At 45.8% G+C, this 23,649-nt stretch overlaps 1 protein-coding gene across 2 annotated transcripts in view; it reads right to left on the bottom strand.

The window, feature by feature from the left end:
* The window catches only part of MARK2 (microtubule affinity regulating kinase 2), a 382,575-nt gene extending 367,528 nt beyond the window's left edge, over nucleotides 1-15,047 (bottom strand). For both annotated transcript variants that reach the window (XM_075837219.1, XM_075837216.1), the window contains exon 1: nucleotides 14,121-15,047. Coding sequence is in view for 1 of the 2 variants with exons in the window: in XM_075837216.1 (XP_075693331.1) it covers nucleotides 14,121-14,171 (51 nt within the window). In the remaining variant the exon portion in view is untranslated. The remainder of the gene's footprint in view (nucleotides 1-14,120) is intronic.
* Nucleotides 15,048-23,649: the final 8,602 nt, after the last annotated feature.

The raw sequence follows: 23,649 nt of genomic DNA, 5'->3' as shown, positions 1-23,649 counted from the left end.
CCTTTCCCTCATATATCCTAAATCTGTAGGTATACCCTGATGCACTCTCGCACAGCTTATACATCTTCCCGCCATACCTTGGCCTCTTACCCGGCAGGTACTGGCGGAATTGAAGCCTCCCTTTAAAATGTACCAAAGACTCATCAATAGAAATACACTTCTCGGGGGTGTATGCTTGGGAAAACCGGGCACTGAAACGGTCTAATAGGGGTCTCCGTTTATACAAACGGTCAAAACTGGGGTCATCTCGGGGTGGGCACAGCTCATTATCAGTATAATGTAAGAAGCGAAGTATTGCCTCATTTATTTATTTTTTTAGGTTCCAGTTCAGTTCTGAAGTTGCTTTGAGGGGCCCATATATTATAAACCCCTATCAAACACCCCATTTTAGAAACTAGACCCCTCAAAGTATTCACAACAGCATTTAGAAAGTTTATGAACCCTTTAGGTGTTTCACAGAAATTTAGAGCAAAGTAGAGGTGAAATTTACTTTTTTTTTTTTGTCAGAAAATCCTCTTTATACCATTTTTTTTCTATAACACAAAAGGTTTTACAAGAGAAACGCAACTCAATACGTATTGCCCAGATACTGCAGTTTAGAGAAATATCCCAAATGTGGCCCTCGGGCGGTAATGGACTGAAGCACCGGCCTCCGAAGCAAAGGAGCACCTAGTGGATTTTGAGGCCTCTTTTTTATTAGGCACCATGTCCGGTTTGAAGAGGTCTTGTGGTGCTAAAACAGTGGAAACCCCCCAAAAGTGACCCCATTTTGGAAACTAGACCCCTTGAGGAATCCATTGTAGTTTTCTTGGGGTGCATGCGACTTTTTGATCAGTTTTTATTCTATTTTTAGGTGGCGTGGTGACTAAAAAACAGCAATTCTACTATTGTTTTTTTATTCTATTTTTTTTACAGCGTTCACCGTGCGCTATAAATGACATTCACTTTATTCTGCGTGGCGATACGATTACAGCGATACCAGATGTTTATAGTTTTTTTTTTTTAAGTCTTATGGCATTTACACAATAAAATACGTTTTGTAAACAATCATTCACTTTTTGTGTTACCTTATTCTAAGAGCCGTAAAGTTTTTTATTTTTCAATCAATAAAGCCGTGCGAGGACTTATTTTTTGCGTAACGAACTGTAGTTTCGATCAGGACCATTTTTCGGTGCATGCGACTTTTTGATCTTTTTATTCCATTTTTTGGGAGGTGAAGTGACCAAACAATTGTGATTGTGGTACGGTTTATTAATATTTTTTTTTTACGCCGTTCACCGTGCGGGATACATAACAAAATAATTTTGTAGTTCAGGCCGTTACAGACGCGGCGATACCAATTATGTATAGTTTATTTGTTTGTTTATATATTTTTATTAATAATAAAAGGACTGATAAGGGAAAAAGGGGGACTTTTACTTTTATTACTTTTAAAACTCTTATTTTCACACAACTTTTTGTAACTTTTTTTTTACTTTATTACTTTGTCCCACTAGGGGACTTGAGGGCAGGAGGCCCTGATCGCTATTCTAATACACTGCACTACATGCGTAGTGCAGTGTATTAGAACTGTCAGCTACTCACTGACAGCAAGCATAGTGGGTCCTGACGTTGTCAGGACTCACTAGGCTTCCGTCTATGGCATAGCCGGACGCCATTGTTTGGTGTCCGGTTGCCATAGTCACCATCGCCGGCCGCTATTGCGTAGCAGGCCGGCGATGGCGGATTAACCCCTAAGAAGCCGCGATCGCTATTGAACGCGGCTTCTGAGGGGTTTATCGGCGGGGGAGCTCCGCGATCGGTCCCGGCACATTGAGCAGTGATAGTCTGCTGTCGGAAACAGCAGCTATCACAGCTCATGAACGCGCCCCGCGCGAACGGCGCCGTGTTTACTCCATGACCTACTATTAGGTCACTGAGCGCGAATGCTACAGTTAGCATGACCTAATAGTAGGTCATGGAGCGTTAAGGGGTTAAAGAGGCTCTGTCACCACATTATAAGTGTCCCATCTCCTACATAAGGAGATGGGCGCTATAATGTAGATGACAGTAATGCTTTTTATTTTTAAAAAAAAACGATCTATTTTCACAACGTTAGGAGCGATTTTGGTATATGCTAATGAGTTTCTTAATGCCCAAGTGGGCGTATTTTTACTTTCGACCAAGTGGGCGTTGTACAGAGGAGTGTATGACTATGACAAATCGGCATCATGCACGCCTCTCCATTCATTTAGACAGCAGAATCGCGTTCTTACTAGAACATGATCTGCAGCCACATACACAGCGATTCTGCTTGATTAACGTTAATCCAGTGTCCTGATAATGAATACACATGACCATCCAGCCTGGACGTCATGTGTAGTCAGAATCCTGACACTTCTGAATCTTTTACCTCCGTAATCTCGCGAGATTTCGTATCCGTTGCGAGAATCTCACAAAAAAGATTCAGAAGTGTCAGGATTCTGAATACACATGACGTCCAGGCTGGATGGTCATGTGTATTTATTATCAGGACACTGGATTAACGTTAATCAAGCAGAATCGCTGTGTATGTGGCTGCAGATCATGTTATAGTAAGAACGCGATTCTGCTGTCTAAATGAATGGAGAGGAGTGCATGATGCCGATTGGTCAGCGTCATACACTCTGTACAACGCCCACTTGGTCGAAAGTAAAAATACGCCCACTTGGGCATTAAGAAACTCATTAGCATAAACCAAAATCGCTCCTAACGTTGTGAAAATAGATCGTTTTTTTAAATAAAAAGCATTACTGTCACCTACATTATAGCGCCCATCTCCTTATGTAGGAGATAGGACACTTATGTGGTGACAGAGCCTCTTTAAGCGCTGAGCCCAGGGAAGCCCTTGACGTAACTATCCATACACAGTGATGTCAGAGTTTTCAAGTATGGAGTCCCCGGCAGGAGCAACGCAAGCGCTCTAGCCGGAGACTCCTGTCTTGGGAAAGGCCTTGACGTCACGATCCACGTATGGACAGTGACGTTAGGGGCTTTGAGATACCGGAATCTGCAGCCAGAGAATCAGCAATGATCTGGCCAGGGATCACACTCCTAGAAAGAGCCCCTGGCATCACTATACATATATGGACAGTGACATCAGGTGATCCTTCTGGAGCGGAATCCCCAGTCAGAGTGTCGGCAACGCTCTGGCTGGGGATTCCGCTCCTAGAAGGAGCCCCAATGGCACTATCTATAGGGTGGGGTGTGTGTCACTATCTACATGGGCACTGGTGTTTTCAGGGGGTTTTGGAAAAATAAAATAAAAGATCCTGACATTAAAATCAGGGGTTTTTGTTTTTTTTTTGTTTTGTTTTTTTAACGGCCATGAAAAGATCAGTTTTTAATGGCCACTTTTTTCACTGTCTGAATGTAGCCTTAGGCCAGGTTCCCACGTAGCGTAAACGCTGCAGAATTTCCGCAATGGAATTCTGTGTGGAAATTCCGCAGCATTTACAGTAGCAGCAAAGTGAATGAGAATTAGAGAATCTCATGCCCACGCTGCGGAAAAAAAAAAACCTCACAAAAGTCGTGTGGAAAGTGTTCTGCAGTGCGTTTTTCAATTCCGCAGCATGTCAATTTATGCTGCCTGTTCTGTGCGGAGATGCTGCGTGTTTGGTCCATAGACTTCAATAGGGAGCAGAAATTCTGCAACAGATTTAGGTTGTTGCGTATTTTACAGCGGAAATGCAGTAAAAACCGCTGGAAATCCACTGGTGCACATAGACTTTGCTATAACCTATGTTTAACACTAAATCCGCAGGTAAAACCGCTGCAGAAAACCAAGCGAATGCGAGGCAATATGAGGAGGAAAAACGCACTATTTGGTGAAAATTTCTGCGACAGATTTACTAGCGTTTTTCTAGAGATTCTGCAGCGTATCCTGTGTGGGGGAACATACCCTCAGTGTGCCTAATAGGCAGTTACTGATGGCAGAGCTAGGGGCATTTATAAGGCCTCTGGCTGCCATGGAAACCCCTCTGTGCCCCACGATAGTGTCGGCGGGTTGCTGATGAGGTGACTGAGGGAGCTCCCTCCCCCTGTCAAACACCTTAGAAGCCGGCATCTAAGGGATTAAACTGCCGGAATCTGAGTTCTTGCCAATTCCTGCAGGTGTGGCCGATGGCTGGCTGTGTATAACAGCCATGCTCCTGCTGATCTGAGTGACAAATATATCGGGTCACGATAGGAGAACTAGTACCCGATATCAGTCGCTTAGGGGTTAAACAGCTATGCGGTCCCTCAAGTTACAATATTGACTCAAGGAAAACATGGAATTGGTACCAAAGCCCCAAAAACGTAAAAAAAGTTAAGATCATTAATACAGATAAGGCTTTGTTCACATCTGCGTCAGGGCTCCATTCAGGGGTTCCGCCAGAGCTTTCCATCAGGGGAACCCATGAACGGAACCTTGACTGAAACCATGGGTTTCCGTTTGCATCACCATTGATCGATACAGTGAAAACGCTATTTATTCCGTCAAAACTACAGAACCCTTGCACAACAGAGACAAGCGAAAACCATTTGCACCGGATCAGTCACCATTGAAATCAATGGTGATGCAACACTGAAACCTCTGATTTCCATTTGTTTCAGTCAGGGTTCCGCTCATGGGTTCCCCTGACGAAAAGCTCAGACAGAACCCATGAACGGAGCCCTGACGCAGATATTAACGAAGCCTAAAGCAACTACTTAAATGTTAGAATTAGCTGCTGGAGGCTGTAAATCACTTTCTATGATGCAGACAGGAGCCACTTCAGGGTACAGTCAGTACACAGTGTAGAAGAAAAAGAACATGGAGTCGTCCTCACCTGGTGTCCAAAAGAACAACTCATCCTGGTACAGGTAAAGAGCAGCCCAGGACCGGTCGTACCGCTCTGTACTGTAGAGAAGCGCTACAAGACAGCCAATCAGTGCAAGCACTTCAGTAGTACAGGTGATTTACCAGTAAAACGCTCATCTGATTGCCGGGCCGAACCACTCAATTACACACGCAGCAGATACGGACTGTCTGTCGTTTTTTTAAATGTGGTTTCAAGCTACAATGGCCCAAGGCAAGCGTAATCTCCTTTTAAATGACAGTTTATAGGGTAATCTCGCTAGATTACGCTTGCCTTGCTGTAAATCTCACACAAACGTTACCGCAATGTCAGGATTCTGAATACACAACACGTCCTGGCTGGAGGTGATGCCTATTCATTGTCAGGACACTTGAGTAACGTTAGTGTGTGTGTGTGTGTGTGTGTGTGTGTGTTGCTGCACATAGTAATCTTACTAGATCACTATGTGTAAATGCATGGGGAGAAGTGTATGACACGGATTGGTCAGTGTCATACACTCCTCTGTACAACGCCCACTTGGTCAAAAAGTAAAACAAGCCCAATTGGGCATTAAGAAAGTCATTAGCATAAAGCTAAAATAGGTCGTAACTCCGTCAAAAATTATCGTTTTTCTAAATAAAAAAAAACACTGCTCTAATCTACATCACTGCGCCGATCACATTATGTACAAAATAGGGCACTTAAAATGTGGTGACAGAGCCTCTTTAAGGCCCGGATCTCACACAGTTTTGATTGTTTTTGTGACCGTTTTGTGAGACAAACATTGGAGTGGGCACAAAAAGAAAAAGTTTTGATGGATCAGGCTATGGCTTTGATCCTAGTTTTGGACCCTCCTGGCTCGACATGCAAATACTGGCATGTGAAAGTGGCCTAAAGGGTACATTCACACAGGGCATACTCGTTGCTTACAATCACACAACACAAAGAACGGCCATACTTACCCTGTGACGTCATGCAGCCTGGCCTCCTGGGATGACGTGACCACTGCAGCCAATTACAGGCTGCAGCAGTCACATGGGATGAAACTTCATCCCAGGAGGCCGGCCTGGACGAAGCACAGAATTCTGGGTACGTTTACGATTCTATTCTGCTATTTGTTGCAGGTTTTACCTCCCCATTGAATTTTTATTTATTGATTTATTTCAGTTACTTATATAGCGCCAACATATTACGCAGCGCTGTACAGAGGGCCTCTTTTTTACTGTCCCCATTGGGGCTCAAAATCTAAATTCCTCGGGTGTGGGAGGAAACCAGAGTACCCGGAGGAAACCCACGCAAACACGGGGAGAACATACAAACTCCATGCAGATGTCCTTGGTTGGATTTGAACCCAGGACCCCAGCACTGCAAGGCAATAGTGCGAACCACTGAGCCACAGTGCTGAATTGGAACCCGCACAGCAGGTCAATTTCTGATTTCCACTTATCATTTACAGTGTGTGTGGATGATTTGTTCAAATCTCATCCACTCTGCCGCTACTGTATTAAGCAGAGGATTTTCCATAACAAAACTCGTTGCAGATAATCCTCAATATTTATTCTACGTGTGAACCCGGCCTTGCAAACTACCATACGTGCAGCATCAACTCAGTGACCTTGAAACAGCAAAGTAAGCCACGATAGAAAAAGTATGGGAATTTAAATTTCGGTGAAACACACATGGCAAAATTATCATCAGATGTACATTGTATAATCATTGCATTATCATGAAATGTACATACGTAGAAGATGGAGTATTGAGAACGAGTGACTTTTAACACAAATTTAACAAGTTCGGCAAAGCAAATGCACACTGCCAGTCAGTCTTGTTATTCCACATTCCCAAGCATGAGAACTTGTATCTGTAAAAATAGGGCATAATTTATAAGGGAAAGAGCCCACTGATAAAGCACAGCAATATGCTCATGTGCTAAAGGACCAACCACATCCACCTACCATCCCGATTTTGTATCATTCAATTACCATGCCACGAAAGTTAAAAAAAAAAAAAAAATTGCAGAAAATGCGGTTTTACCACGGTTAGCGATGCCGTTTTTTAACGGTGTGGCTTTTACAGGTGAAATATTTGTTTCACGAATGTTACGTGTGAAAACCACAAAGGCAAAATACCTTTTTTTTAGGTGTTTCTTACCGCATGGCCAAAAGCTGAATACATCCCAAAATAGAACAGGATGGAAAGACTTTTTTCACACCACTACTTTCCCAAAGCAAGCGATGAATGCTTCTCTGCAGTGCTGTATTTAGATGCTGATGACAAACTGCTTTATAATACGATATTCATCACAGTGGCCAAGAAACACAAGACAGCCTAACAGGTTTGGTAACATTATCCGAACAATATTTCTTAACACGGAAACATCTACGTAATGCGCATTCATTACCATATAATAAATGAAAGGAATTAGTGCTAAAAACCAAATATAAAAAACATGAGGGGTAGTAAGGCTTCGTTCACATCTGCGTCGGGGTCTCGTTCTGACGTTCCGTCTGAGGTTTCTGCCAGAACGGGACCCTGAACAGACACAAACAGAAGTTTCCGTTTCCATCACCATTGATTTCAATGGTGACGGATCCAGTGCTCATGGTTTGCGATTGTGTCTGTTCTGCACCGGACCCGCTCGTGTCAGTTTGTGTCTCTTCAGGGTCCTATTCTGACGGAAACCTCCGACGGAACGTCAGAACGTGACTCCAATGCAGATGTGAACGAAGCCTTAAAGAATATCTACACTTTCAAACTTTTGGTATGCTATAGGGACCTAACAAAAGTCTGGATTTGGTTACGGAGACACCCACCGTTGCTGAAGGTGCATGTTCGGCTGTCATCCGCTCCGTCAGGCTGAAGACGGCTCAGACAGACATTCTATGTATGAGAGCCGTCTTCAGCCCGACTAGGGACACTGATCACAGCTGTTGATCCAGGAATCTGATTTTTAGTAGGCCACAAAGATATTTTTCTAACCTTAATGAAACCTGTCAAAGAGACTAACGATCTTGATATTATTCTAATTCCTATAGACCGAAGGAGTGATGTGGTTACAAAGTTGTGTATGAGCTACAAAAAGCTGCAGCTTAAAGGCTATTAACACTTTTCAGGGCATTTTTTCTATTAAAAATTTTTTTCTTAAATAAATCAGTGTGTTTAGTGTAAGGCCCAGTTCACACAGAGTGACACGTTTTTTGATGCAGAAACCGCGTCGGAAAACACATAAAAACGTTTGAAAATGCCTCCCATTGATTTCAATGGGAGGCGGAGGAGTTTTTTTTTCCCGCGAGCGAAAAAAAAAAAAACTCGCGGGAAAAAGAAGCGACATGCCCTATCTTCGGGCGTTTACGTCTCTGACCTCCCATTGACATCAATGGGAGGCAGAGAAACGTATTTTGCCTGTGGCGCTCAGTGAGCGCGAGCTTAAAACGCCGGGAAAAACAGCATGGAGGCAGATCAAAATCTGCCTCAAAATTCCAAACTGAATTTTGAGGCATAATATTCTGCCTGCAAAAAACTCCATGTGAACATAGCCTAACTTTGTAATTAGTCTTTATTAAAATTTGTTTCACTTTTGGAGATACAGTTCTGTATAGAGAACACAGAACAGCTGTATCACTTGTTTTACACTGAAGCTATCTGTCCCGCGGACATGACGGGTTTAGTGTCGGCGGGTCCTGCGTGCCTCTAACACGCAGTATAGACCTGTAATCGATCACATCTAAGTTATTAACTTAGATGTGATAGTTTACAGGTGGATCCTGCGTATCACAGACACAAAGGACCCGCCGATACTGAACCGGACAGGTCGGCGGGACTGACGGACTCAGTGTAAAGTGAACGAATCAGTGTTCCGGTTTGTTTGCTTTTTCCTCAGCATTTCTTTAGCAATTGGTGCGTGAAAAACACGGACAGCACACAGATGTCGCCCATGTACTGTCCGTGTTATACACGCCCCCATTGACTTCAATGGACGTTGTGGTCCGCAAAAACAGATCAAAATAGGACATGCAGTGCGTTTCACGCAACAGACATACGGTACATGAAAAACCACGGGATAGTGCCATTGAATTGCTTAGGTCCGTGTGTTGTCAGTGTTTTGTTTTTTTTTTACGGACAGCACATGGGCGTATAATACTCTCGTCTGAATAAGGCCTAAGGGTTTGAACACACAGGACGTATACGCTGCGTAAGAGTACGCAGCGTGTCCGTCCTAAAAGCAACAGGGAATTCTGGCAGAAAAACCGCACCAAATCGTGGTGCAGTTTTTCAGGCAGCATGTCCACTGCGTAAACACTGCAGAAATAAAAAAAAGGCTTATACTTACCACCCACGCGTTGTCATGGAGATACATCCCTCTCTTCTGAGTGCAGCCCAGCCTCCTGAGATGATGCTGTAGTCCATGTGACCGCTGCAGCAGTCACATGGGATGAAACGTTAGCCGAGTAGGCCGGGCTGCACCAAGAGAGAATCGGGTCACTAGGACAACGGCCGGGGGTAAGTATAAACTTTTTTTTTTAAATTAATTTTAACTAAAAAAAAAAAAAAAAAAAAAAAAAAAAAGGAGAAGACAATTTCTTATTTGCGATTTTTGCTGAGGAATTGCAGCGTTTCCCCCGCAACACATAGTTCATAGTTGGGGATTATAACTCCCCATTGAATTCAAAGGGCAAATCCCGCAACATGGGAGCAGTGATTCAGCACCATAAATTGACATGCTGTGGCTTAAAAAAAACGCAACGCAGATCAATTTTCCAGCTGATTTTTTCAAGCAGTTTGTGGATGCGATTTGTTCAAATCTCATCCACTCTGCTGCTATTGTACTAAGCTGTGGATTTTCCACAAAGAAATCCATTGTGGGAAAAAAAATTCTGTGTTTGCGCCCAGCATGTTCCTGCCTTTAAACAAGGTTGATAGGGTTTTGGTTGAAGTTAATGGAGCCGGGGATACAACTAAACTTTTTGTAATGCTGATAGGTTCTCTTTAATAGTTAAAATCATTCATCTCCCCATACACGTGAATGAAGCATGTAATAGGCATGGCTGCACAAACCCTGAGGCACTTTAAAAAATATTCCCATCCTCCTCCGTTACTTAGATATCGGCGCAGTTATATTTGGCGCCCAATATTTAAATAACCCCCTGAACTGTCAATGGGGCATGTAACATCGCTGTGACACTGTCCAATCCGCTACGGACAGTGTCACAGCAAGAGCTGGAGAGAGGAGAGCGCGCGCATGAATGCGTGTGCCCCTCGGAGTGGTGCGAGCATGCGCACACTCTTTAGCTCTAGCAGACCAGGCTAACAAGACTGATCTCTCGCGAGAGATCGGTCTTGTCGTCCTTTGTTGCCGAGAGCTGAAGAGAGTGAGCGTGTGCACGTGCACAGCTCCGATGCCGAAGATACTCCCATCGCCATGGAACAGAAGAATTCACCACTCTTCCGTGGTGGTGGAGCTGCGCGCGCAAGCTCTCGCTCTTCTTACTCCAGCTCTTGCTGTGACACTGTCTGTAGCGGATTGGACAATGCCACACAACCCCTTGCAAATTACACACCCCATTGACAGTTCAGGGGGTTATTTAAATATTGAGCGCCAAATATAACAGGATCAATATCTAAATAACGGAGAAAAATAGGAACTTTTTGTTTTATAGTGAGACAGGGATTGTACAGCCCTGCCAATTAGGCCTCATGCACACGAGCGTGTCCGATTCACGCGGGTGAACCGGGTCGGAGTGTGGCGTTATGCATCTTTTTTTTCTATTTTCAAACGGAATTAATGCGTACATTACGCACCAAACCCGCATGTGCATGCTGTGCGTGGTTTTCACGCACCCATTGACTTCAATGAGCATTTAGGTGTGCGATAACGCTCCAATATTTGACATGCAGTATCTTTCACGCAGTGGACTCTCGCATGTGTGCACGTCCCCATTGAAATCAATGGGTCCGTGTGCTGTGCGTTGTTTCAACGTACAGCACACGGACGTGATTCAAGCTCGTGTGAATGGGGCTTTACATGCTGCACACGTATGGACAGGTGAAAGGTTCTCTTTAAGCAACAGCTGCAGTACAAAAGAAAACATTGAGTTGCATGAAATCTTGTGGACTGTCTTTGCGCCGCTTGAATCATAAAAAAAGTGCCATATGGTGGGGAAGGGAACCAATGGCTCTCTTGCCTCATCAGCATTGTCAATTGTATTGTCCTTAGGACGTGGATACAATGGAGTCCTATTGTGGGGACCTCCCTGGGCAAGAGGAATAGTGGGGCCCTGGTAACGGGGCTCCTGTGCAACTGGTAAAGCCTGCGTGTGTCACTGCTAGCAAACTGATCCCTTTTTAATGGCCATCACACGGATATCTTATCGAAAAACATCCATTAAAAATGAATACAGTGAATTCTATGGGGTCGTCAGGCCATGAAAACGGTAGAAAATAGAACATGTTTTATTATTGACGGCCAGTATACAAGTCCCGTTCCAAAAACAGCCAAGTGAATACACCCATAGAACTTCATTGTTCTGAAAATGGCCGTTAAGAAAAAAAAAAGGCCGCCATATGGCCGGTTTCCACTGTTATGTGAATATAGCTTAAGTGTACATAACTTACAAACGCAATAATTGAGTTGCTAGCAGAAGGACATATGCAGCTTGCTGATGGTGGAACTGTAAAATGTGAAGCAGGCACTGCGAATGACAGCTCTATCTAAAAACACACTTATGTCACAGTTCTGTGTTGGAAGATCATAGAACAATGAGAAAATGACAGATTGTAAAAATATAGTTATACACATAGAATATAAATGTAACTATTTTTAGCTTATTGGGCTGGTTTCAATTGATGTTTATAAAAGTTCTTCCGACTGGCCACCAAAAAAATATCAGACTGGCTTCAAAAGCTTGCGATATTTTGTAAGCCCTGGCACAAAGAAATCCTATAAATATAATAAAGCCAAACCTGCAGAGTAACCTACATGTAAAGCTCTAACTTCCTGGTCAAATTTGATCCTCATATGCAATTCTAAGTGTCCTGCAGCGACAGCGACGCATAAAATGACAGCTCGTCTGCACAGAACATCGTAAGACCCATTGCAAGCAATGGACAGATGTTTACCGACATATTGGAGCCATCTTTTCAGGCGTAATTCGAGGCGTAAAACGCCTCCATTACGTCTGAAAAGAGGTCGTGTGCACATACCCTTAAAAAGAGAAGCTGTCACTCCTGACATGTCTGTTACCCATGAAATATCAATCTGGCCTTAGAAATCTGCATTGTGCTGTTCCATGATAATTCCTACTGGAAATATATGGGAAAAAAATAATTGGCATCTTGGAGTTCTCACGTCCCATGTCAATAGGACATGTACCCACAGTCTAAAGACCCATGTACGCAACAGTAATTTTATCCGTAATAACGGACAAAATTGCGGACCCATTCATTTCTATTAGCCACGAACAGCTGTCCGTATATATTTACAGATGCACGTCCAAGCCGTAGAAATGATCCGCAAAATACAGAACACGTCCTAATCTTGTCCGCAATCGTGGACGGCTACGGATTTGTAGCCACCAGATCCGTATTCACGGACAGTAAAAACTATTACAGTCGTGTGTATGAGGCCTAAAGGTGCCCATACATGTAGATTAAAATAATAGCTGTCCTGTTTGGCCAACAGCTATCTAAAGTGTATGGGCAAATTAACTCATTCAACACTGGTTGGAGAGCGTTCGGGTCAATTCACACACAGTTTTTCGGCGCGGATTTTGACACGAAAACCGTGTCAGAATCAGCACCAAAAACACGCCGAAATCACCCCCCATTGATTTCAATGGGAAGCAGAGAAGTTTTTTCCTGGGCGGCTTTTGGCAGCTTGCAGTAGAAAAAAAAAAAAAAGGAGCATGTTCTTTCTTGCCACGGTTTCCGCCTCTCGTCTCGCATTGAAATCAATGGTAGGCAGAAAAACCATGTGGCGCTCATTTCTGGCTTGCATAAGATTCAATGGCCGCTGTAAAAAAAAATTAAAAAAAATGCAGCAATAAACGGAGGGGAAAAAAAAGCAAGAATTTCTAAATCTGCCTCAAAATTCCTTAAGGACCACTGAGGCAGATTTTTTCTGCCAGCAAACAAAAACAAAAGAAAACCTGTTTAAACAGGGCCTTTAGAGCCTGTTGTAATAGGCACCATTGACAAGAGGAACGGTAACTCCTAGTTGTCAATTCATACAATTCCAGGAGGAATAACAGAGGAAAGTCACAACCCAAAGTTCTAAGAAAAGGTGCCCTAAACTGTTATTTCATGTATTCAGGCATTTACTAGAGCAGACGAGTCAGCAGAGCTGACAGGACTACAGGGACATTCTTTGTTCAGAATTAGACTTTCATCATGGCTGCTCTATGAACATAGAGATTTCTACTTTCTATGTATATATTGTGCGTTACTAACCAGATTAGAGTATATTTTAGAAAGCTCACGTGAACAACAGCCCCGATATAGCGCTGTGATGAATGCTGAAAGGATTTGTGTATTACCAAGCACCCCCTACATTTGGGGCATTAATGGAGGGGGGGGGCCCACTTCCCCTCTAAACAATTCATTCACATAATATTAGGGCCCGTTCAGATCAGTGTTAGGTCCCGTCAGACCTTACCCTCCTGGGAACCCATCAACAGAAAGGCAAATGGAAACCATAGCTTTCCGTTGGTCTCCGTTCCGTAGGGTTTCAGGTTTTTTTAGCAGAAACTATAGCGCAGTTGACTGTGCTATAGATTCTGTAGGAAAAAAATTAAACCTTACGGAACGGAGACCAACTGAAACCATTAGCAATAAAACCATTACCATTGAAATCAATGGTAAAGCTAACCGAAAGCTATGGTTTCCGTTTGCCTTTCCATTGATGGGTTCCCCTGACGGAAAGGTCTGACGGAACGCAATGCTGATGTGAACACACCCTTAAAGAGTGACAAGTGATAACAAAAAGGGGGATATATCACAACTGGTGCAGAGGAAAAGTGGAGTAGTTGCACATGGCAACCAATCAAGATGCTGCTTTAAATTTCCAAAAGACCTCTGATGCAGAATCTCATTGGTTGCCATAAGCAACTACTCCACTTTTCTTTTGCACCAGTTTTGATATATCTCTTCCAAAGTGTCTGCATACACAGATCAGGGTGCCTGAAAACAATTCAGTCCAGTTCTCATAGCAACCATGCAAAACTAAACATTACTACAGCAAGGAAAAGAGACATGCAAGAAGTCATCTGGTGTTCACGTCATACTTACTTGATCGGCATCTCGTTCATTCACAGTTGGTAGGGGGGTCCGAGTGGACATCTTACTTAGTTATATATCCACTTTAAGAACAGCATTGGACAAGATGAGATAATAAAAGCTGCCGCAGATTGAAGTGTTTGCAGAGGGGAGCACAGGGGGCAATTGTGGTCTTATTATCCAGAGAGAAAGGATTATATTAAAGGAAACCCCTTCAGTTTCAGGTGAACGTTTAAACCATATAAAGAGGAAGGAAGTGTAATGGGGACTATCACGGGGCTTTATGGAGGGTCTGCCACCTACAGCTAGCAATACATATTTACTGCCCTGGTAAGACTAGATAATACAAGCGGGCACAGGGATGCTGCCCCAGACCCTCACTAGGCCAAGCTCAATATAGAACTCTCACACTATTTCCTAGAACCCCAAATAGAGGCAAGGAAATTACCACCAGAGGGCGGCACACAATTGCCCTCCTTCTGGGTAGAGTGGCAGAAAGGGCACGTCAAGCACTGTTCCGACCTGTACAATGGCCTCACACATGAGAACTACACACCTTCCTCCTCTATATTTGTCTTCCTGAAACGAGACAGCCGCCCGCCCCCTTTGCCTCGGGAGTTAATGAGTAATAGCGAACCCGCTGGGCCGCCGGCACCACCTGGCTGGAACGCTCCAGGGGTTAGTCAGGTTATGTGTGTGGGTACGAGGCGGGGGTGGGATGACGACTGTGGGAGTGTAAAAGAGTAGGACAGGTAAACTCTCCCGCCCAGGTCTGGCGCCTCCCCCTTCCCCCCCCCAGGGCGCGCTGTTGATCTCCCGCTCGCTGCTCCAGGTGTGTCCCCGCTCTCACAGTTCTCTATGGAGGGAGGAGGGGCGCGCACGCACGATCCCGGAGTCACCTGACTTGAGAGCCGCGGCCCGCGATGCTTCCTGCGTTAGTCTGCGCGCGCATACCCGGACCTGTCCTCAGCTACACACAGGCCGAGTACTGCGCATGCGTGACGGATCTCTTTCTAGGTGTGCGGTGTGCAATACACGAGGACAGGCTATAGATGGCGCCACTGTTTGTAGATGCTTCTCCAGACGACATAGTAGAGGAGTGCAATGTTTCTTTGCTTCTAGATTTGTATCCCAGCAGTTTTTCAGATTTTCAATTGAATTTGTTCCCTCCCACCTTAAAAAAAGCATAGCTGTTTTAATTTTTCTATCTATATAGTCCTATGAGGGCATGATTTTTGTGGGACGAGTTGTAGTTTTTCATGACACCATTTATTGTGCCATATAATGTACTAGGAAACAAGAAAACAAATTATTTGTGGGGTAGAAAAAGAAAAAAAAAACAGCAATTCCTGCTTAGTTTTTACGGAATTCACCGTACAATTAGAACTTTATTCTGGGGGCGTAGCTTGGACATGGCGGTGTAGAGACACGTTTGCTTGGAGCTCCGAGCCCACACCACAGAAATCGCCCGTTAAGGGCTTACTCACCGATCCCCGACGCAGCATGACGAAGGGGAGAAGCCGCAGGAACCCGCCGGATACCTCGGGAACTCCCTCCATCGGCCGATACCTCCGGTCCTCCTTGGACGGCACTCCGCCGCGCTCCTCTTCTCCTCCTGTAGGCCGCACTCAGCCCCCGTCGCCTCGTGGGACTTCTCCGCCTCCCCCTCTCACAGGCCAGGATCGGCCCGGCGGCCGCTCGCGCCTTCCTGGAGGAGAGATGTCGTCATCAGCAGGAGGTCAGTGCTCAGCGGGCGGCTTCGGGTCGGCTTTCCCACTCCAGCCCACGGCCCTTCTCCCTATACTGCCTCAGGCAGCCTCCAGTCAGGGGACATCAGGGGCGCCATTGCACGCGGCCGCACAGCAGCCGCACCCACAGCCGGATGCACCGAGCCAGGACACGCCGGCCATCTTTAGGGGGTCGCTGGCCGCAACGACATACTCGAGGGAACCCCAGGTAGTCTCTTCCCAGAGTCCCCCGTTATCCATTGAGCGAACCTTAGCAGAGTTATGGGAGATGGTCAAAGTACTCCCCACCAAAACCGACCTCGATCACCGTCTTGCCCGGCTGGAGGAGAAACACGATCGGGCCATTGGCGCGGTCACACAGGAGGTACATGCATTGACCGCAAGGGTGGAAACTCTGGAGCGACAGCATTCCATATCCTCAGTAGACATCTCTGTCTTATCACAGTCCCAGGCCACCCAAACTACGCAAATACGGGACTTCTCTTTACACTTGGATGATGTAGGAAACAGGGGGAGATGGAACAATTTGAAGTTAAGAGGCATACCGGAGTCTGTTCCCCCGGATGGACTTTATGACACTGTGTCACAAATTTTTAACAACCTCCTTGACCGACCGCGTGATATGGACAGAGTCCACAGATTAGCGGGCCCCCGGAACAGAGACGGCAATCGACCCAGGGACGTGATTTGTAGGGTACATTTCTACAAACAAAAATAAGAAATTGCCAGGAGAGCCTGGGAGAAGGGATCTGTTCCCTTTGAAGGCGCTGACATTACAATCCTGCCAGATGTTTCGCGGCTGACACTCTCCATGCGCAGATTAGTCCGTCCCTTGCTGGAGGCGACAAAGACAGCTGGCGCAACCTACAGATGGGGACATCCCTTTCACATTATTCTCCGCAGGTTGGGACAATCCTTTGCGGTCCGGTCCCCAGATGACCTAGAGGAAGCGTTCCGGTTTTTGGAGATCTCACCGGTACGGTTACCAGATTGGACCGAACCTCCAGCATCGTTTGCACTCAGAGAGGGTCCGTTTTCAGAGTTCGTGTCCCACTTCCCGCCTTGTCATGGAGCGGAGCTACCCGTGACCCGACCTCCAGAGCGACGATCTCCGCACGGAGACCGCAGATTCGGACCCATGGATTCCCGGCCCCCAGGACGCCGCTCTCCTCGAAGGGACTGATAGCCCCTCTGTCTTTATATATGGACAGATACATGCACCTTTTTTCCCTCCTTTTTCTCCTGCAGGGTTCTCATCAAGCGGTGACTGCTGGCGTTGAAAGGGTTGCTTCAGAGTTAGTGCTCTAACGGAGGGTCCGGGGTGCAGGTTTATTTTGGCTGGGGAGATTACTGCTGTTTAGTTTTGAAAGGGATGGTGGGCCCATTTGATAGATGATCTGGTGGGTTCGGGGCTTCGATGCAATTTATTTGAAATTCTTACTGTTGATTGCTGTACTTGTGAGACACTGTTTTCTACACTCCTGTCCTTCCGTGTTCCCCATTAGGGTTCCGAGATCTGCGCTGTGGCGGGAGGCTTCCTTTGGGAAGGCGTAGCTCTCGTAGAGTACTGGAGGTTTTAGCACTCCAATCTTAGAGTGTTTGTGTTTTTTGCTCTTTTCTCTTTCTTTCTTTCAATTTCCTTCCCTCCCCCCCTTCTGTCCATACCTCTGTCTGTCACCATGTCTGACATAACTGTTATCTCTCTGAACGCACAGGGACTGAATATTCCCGAGAAGAGGTCCTCCATTCTCCGTCTGCTGTGGAAAAGGAAATCGCATGTGGCGTTTCTGCAGGAGACTCACTTTCGGGCTGACGGTATACAGAGGCTCACAGACTCCAATTACCCGGACGTGTACCACAGTACGTCCCCTGACTCCAAAACCAAAGGGGTTTCTATCTTGATTTCCCGCTCTCTACATTGGGAACATGTGGAGACTTGCACAGATGGAGCGGGCCGGTACCTCTTCGTGAAGGGTAAGCTAGACAACACACTGTACACTCTGGCTACCTACTACCTCCCCAACACTGGTCAAGTAGCCTTCTTAGAAAGGGTGCTTGGGGCATTGGACGGCTTTCTGGAAGGCACCCTAATACTGGGGGGGGATTTGAATATCACCCTTGTTAGACTCTTCGAGAGGGCATTCCTCTCTATCCCGGGCGGCACACCGTCGGATGCGTCGGCTGCTGCACGAGCACCAGTTAGTGGACATGTGGCGGGTCCTGCACCCTTCGACCAGGGATTATACGTTCTACTCGGCGCCCCATAACTCCTACTCTAGACTCGACTACTTTTTTCTGCGCCACACACACCTCCCTAGCCTTACCTTGGCCTCCATTGACAGCATCACACTATCTGATCATGCCCTCATCACTCTCACTCTTTCCCGTCCCGCTGCCCACTCTCGCTCTTGGCAGTGGCGACTGAATGAGTCGCTTCTCCAGGATCAGATGGTGGTCTCGGAGATTCGTTGGGACTTAGTGGAGTACTTCGCTTTAAACACCACATCAGGGGTAGATCCCTTTTGCATCTGGGAAGCACACAAATGCGTAGTGCACCGGGCTTTTATCCGGGTGGGTACTAAACTTAAAAAGGAACGGTCGGCACTCCTTAGGGACTTATTGACTCGGATACATCGCTTGGAACAGTCACACAAGGCAACCCAGGATAGGGAGGTGGGGGCGGAACTGGGACAGTTGAGAGAGCAGGTGCGTTCATTATGCCTGGCTAAGGCAAGGGCCTTCCTAGTTAGATATGTATAGATCAGCAGCACAGGATAAATTTTTCAAGAGGGTGCACGTCTCCTGGGTCACAGTCCGAGTGACCCCTCAGTCAAGACAAAAAAGAAATGGAGACAGCACTACCGAATTTTCAAAGTGAAGATCCTTTTATTCCACGGTGCAACGTTTCAGCTCAATACGAGCCTTTCTCAAGCTTGAGAAAGGCTCGTATTGAGCTGAAACGTTGCACCGTGGAATAAAAGGATCTTCACTTTGAAAATTCGGTAGTGCTGTCTCCATTTCTTTTTTGGCCTTCCTAGTTAAATGTAGACGTCACTTTTATGAATTTAGTAACAAACCCGGAAAGGCTTTGGCTAGAGCGCTTAGAAAGACCCGCGCCCGTACATATGTCCCTTATGTTCTAGGTCCACAAAATCGACGCCTCCAGCTTCCACAAGACATCTCAGAAGCCTTCCGTGCCTACTATCACGCTCTTTATAATCTTCCCCGAGCACCTCCTTCTTCGGAAGGTGGTGGTCACCTGGAGAAGATTGACCAGTATCTGCGGTCTTCGGGGATGAGATGCATCCCTTCTGAGGCGATCGCGGCTCTGGAGGCACCCATTTCCCCGGAAGAACTGGCATGGGCACTGAAGGACTCACCCACTGGAAAGGCACCGGGCCCGGATGGTCTGCCCCTACAATATTATAGAGCCTATACGGACTTGCTCTGACCCCACTTCCTCCAGGCATTCAATTCTATTACTGAGGGGGGGCCATTCCACGAGACACGTTGAGGGCCCACATTACGGTCATACCGAAGGAAGGGAAGGATTCCTCCCTGTGTCAGAATTATCGTCCCATTTCGCTACTTAATGTGGATTTGAAACTATTTGCTAAGATCCTGGCACAGAGGTTGACTCCGCTCCTGCAAAACGTGATACATAAAGACCAGGTGGGCTTTATGCCATCGCGTGAGGCACGGGATAATACCACTCGAGCGATTAATTTAATGTACCAAGCAGCTAGCGCTACCCCTCCCACTTGCTTTCTGTCAACGGATGCGGAAAAGGCCTTCGACAGAGTCAACTGGGACTTTATGCAGGCTACCTTGCGGCACGTTGGCTTAGGGGCACATATGATAGATTGGATTTTCGGTCTCTACTCTTCCCCGTCGGTGCAGGTCAAGGTCAACGGATATTACTCCCCATATTTTGCAATCACCAATGGCACAACACAGGACTGCCCTTTGTCCCCATTAATTTTCATTTTATGTTTGGAGCCCTTCTTGTGCCATATTCGCTCCAATCCTGACATTGCGGGCATAACCCTGGGCGAACGGGTCCATAAGGTTGCTGCCTATGCGGACGATCTGCTCTTCTTCCTCACAGCTCCCAGGATTTATTTGCCCAACCTAATGGCGGAGTTAAATAGGTATTCTCAATTATCTAACTTTAAGGTCAACTATCAGAAGTCCGAGGATCTTAACATTTAGTTGCCGCAGAATCTGGTCGACGACTTGTCAGAGTCCTTTCCATTCAAATGGGCAAGAGACTCCCTTAAATATCTAGGGGTGCAGCTTCCTGGGGACCTGTCTCGCCTTTATGCGGTGAACTTCCCGCCGCTGCTTCAACGGGTGAAAGGGGATCTGGACTTGTGGACTTCGGGCACTTTCACATGGTTTGGGAGGTGCACAATTTTCAAAATGAATATTTTGCCGCGGATTCTGTATCTCTTTCAGGCCCTCCCGATACATGTCCCATGCCCGTTCTTTCAATCTCTGTTGTCTCTCCTACACAAATTTATCTGGGCGGGGAAACCTGCGCGTATTGCCCGTTCCATGCTTTTCCGTACAAAGTGGGAGGGGGGGTGGGTCTTCCGGACTTTATCTCCTATCATCACGCCTCCCACTTGGTACGAATCCTAGACTGGTTCAGACATAAGGAGATTAAGGAATGGGTGTCCATGGAACAGGCATTCCTAACGGTCCCCCTACAGACCGTACCGTGGTTGGGTAAACATACTCCCCTGGCCGCACGGACACACCTGACAATCGGGCCTACCCTGGCAGATGCGGCGCGGCTTTTTCCTAGGGCAGAGATCTCTCCGTCCCCCTCTCCCCGATTTTGGGTAACCCTGCCTTTCCGCCGGGGCAGAAAGGAGGCCCTTTCCTGCTATGGCTGAGGGCGGGTCAGGGACGTGCGACGCACTTCTTGCTGGAGGAGAGTTGGATGTCGGGTGCGCAGTTACAATCCTTGTCAGATCCTGTCTCCTTTTCTACATGGCAGGTCACCCAGCTACGACATTTCCTGGCGAGTTTAACTAATCCGGCGGCGTATTCGCGTGATAGCTCCCCATTCGAACTTTTATGCACAGGCACGGGCACGGTGCGACATTCCCTGTCTATAATATACAGGCTTTTGGTTTCGCCCTCTAACCAGCGCATCCCTTCATACCTGCTTAGCTGGGAACGTGATCTGGGGCTCTCATTCACTCCTGAACAGCGAGATCGTCTGTTTATCATGACACATAAGTCCTCAATGGCCAGTAGATATCAAGAGGCAGGGTTTAAGATTCTGTCTCGTTGGTATAGGGTGCCTTCCAAATTGCATGCTATGATTCCAGCGGTTTCACCTCTGTGTTGGAGATGGGACCATGTGGGTACAATCTTACATATTTTTTGGGACTGCCCACTCTTGGCGCATTTCCTCTAAATTTATGGATTTTTCCCTTCCAAGATCACCGGACCTTTTTCTGCTCCATCTGCGTGAGATGCCTTTGTCCATGTATAGGCGCTCAGTCGTCCGCCATTTGGTGAACGCGGCGAGAGCATGTGTACCTGCATTGTGGAGACAGACCTGTCCCCCGACGTTTGGCATGTGGTGTCACAAGATCCAGGAGATTATGTGAATGGAGGACCTCACAGCATAGATGAAAGGGTCCCATTCATCCTTCCTCAAGACTTGGCGGGAATGGATCAGGTTTCAATCCTCTGAGGAATACAAGGCCATCATGGCTCCGGCACCCCTTCCCTAGACTCAAGTATGTCAGACCCATGTCTATCCTTCCCTTTCTTTCCTTCTGTCCTTGTATTATTCTTTCTTCACTATATCTCTGTTTTACAGTGGAGTCTTATGCATCGCTGCGGGTTCAGGGTGCATAGCTGCATACCTTCCAAAACCACTCTGAGAGATATTGCACTTGTTTTTTTTCCCACTGAATTTTTTTTGCCATGTAAGTAACTGGCCTGAGGCCGATGTCAATACCACATTGGTGTGTTCTGAAGGTTTTGTCTGATTGTCTGTTTATCTTTATGTTATAAAACCAAAATAAAAGAATTTATAAAAAAAAAAAAAGAACTTTATTCTGCGGGTCAATACGATTACTGCGATACCACATTTATATAGCTTTTTCTATATTTTACTACTTCTACCAGGAAAAAAAACGAACGATGAAAAAAAAAAAATATTTTGTTTCGCCAAGTTCTGAGAGCCACAAGTTCTTAATTTTTCCGTTGATTAAATGGATTTTTTTGCGGGATAATCTGTAGTTTTTAATGGTATGATTTTAGGGGTACATGCGAGGTTTTGATCACTTTTTATTCAATTTTTTTGTGGGAGATGAGGTAACCAAAAAACAGCAATTCTGCAAGTAATTTTTATTTTAAGCCGTACACGATGTGGGTTAAATAACGATAGATTGTAATAGTTCAGGCTTTTACTGATGTGGCGATACCAATTATGTCTATTTATTTACAATGCTTTAGGGGGAAACATTTTTTTTTAATTTTTTTACCGTTTAATTTTATTTCTTTTTTGTTTTCATTAAAAAAACTTTAATTTTTACTTTTTTTATTAGTAATGCCAGAGGCAGGGCTTAATAGGAGCACAAAGATGACAGACCTGGGGGCCTTCATTAGACCCCCAGGCTGCCATAGCAACCATCGGCACCCTGCGATCGCATCGCTGGGGGCGCAATGATCTGTTAGAAAGAGGGGGCGACTCCCTTTAACGATTTAAATGCCACAGTCGCTATTTAGTGGGTTAAACGACCACGCTCGCGCTAGAGCGTGATCCCGCTCGTCACTGCCAAGTGTCGGCTGTAATATACAGCCGACGCCTGCATTGTATGGAGCGGCTTCAGCCTGTGAGCCTTATCCATACTTCCCCTACCTTGCTATGACGCAGGCGTACGTCAAATTTCGGAAAGTGGTTACTGTTATTGTTGTGCTGAAAGGCAATGGGGGAGAATTATGAATACTGGTGCACTGTACAAGTGGTGTGCTAGTCTCTCGCCCCTGCAGCACGCGTGCGTCAGGTTGATAAATCTGGCGTAAGCTATACACGATGCCGGGTGGGATCTGGTGTTGTTTGTCAACCGTTTTCTAAGTAGAAAAGTTTTGGAAAACTTTCAGAAATGAGTCGCGCTTGGCGTGACTGAAGTCTGTCCATATTGTTAGACATTTTAGGGTATATTCACACCCCCTATTTATGGACGTAATTCGGGCGTCTTTTACGCCTCGCATTACGTCCAAAAATACGGCTCCAAACCGCCGGCAAACATCTGCCCATTGAAAACAATTGGGTTACGATGTTCTACGCCCACTTGGTCGAAAGTAAAAACATGCCTACTTGGGCATTAAGAAATGCATTAGCATAAACCAAAATCGCTAATAAAGTGGTTTAAAATAGATAGTTTTTCTAAATAAAAAGCACTGCTGTCATCTACATTACAGCGCCCATCTCCTTATGTAGGAGATAGGGCATTTATAATGTGGTGACAGAGCCACTTTAAATCTCACCCACTTTGCTGCTACTGTATTCTGCTGCGTATTTTCCATCCGCAATTCCGGACACAAAATACGCAGCAATTCCGCTACATGTGGACAAGCCCTTATTTATCGCATTTTTTCACCATTGACTTTAAAAACGTATGCGGTACTGAGACCGTTTTTAATAGAAGCATCTGTAGGAATGTTTCAATGTGTCGCTAGAATTATTTTTTTTTTTTTAGTTAAACCATTATTATTTAAGTGATTACACATTGTTTTAATTTCTTTAATTTTCTCACAAGTCA

Source organism: Rhinoderma darwinii, chromosome 9 (genome assembly GCF_050947455.1).
Source record: "Rhinoderma darwinii isolate aRhiDar2 chromosome 9, aRhiDar2.hap1, whole genome shotgun sequence".
NCBI classification, from domain to species: Eukaryota; Metazoa; Chordata; class Amphibia; order Anura; family Rhinodermatidae; genus Rhinoderma; species Rhinoderma darwinii.
This window is presented reverse-complemented; position numbering and strand designations above follow the sequence as displayed.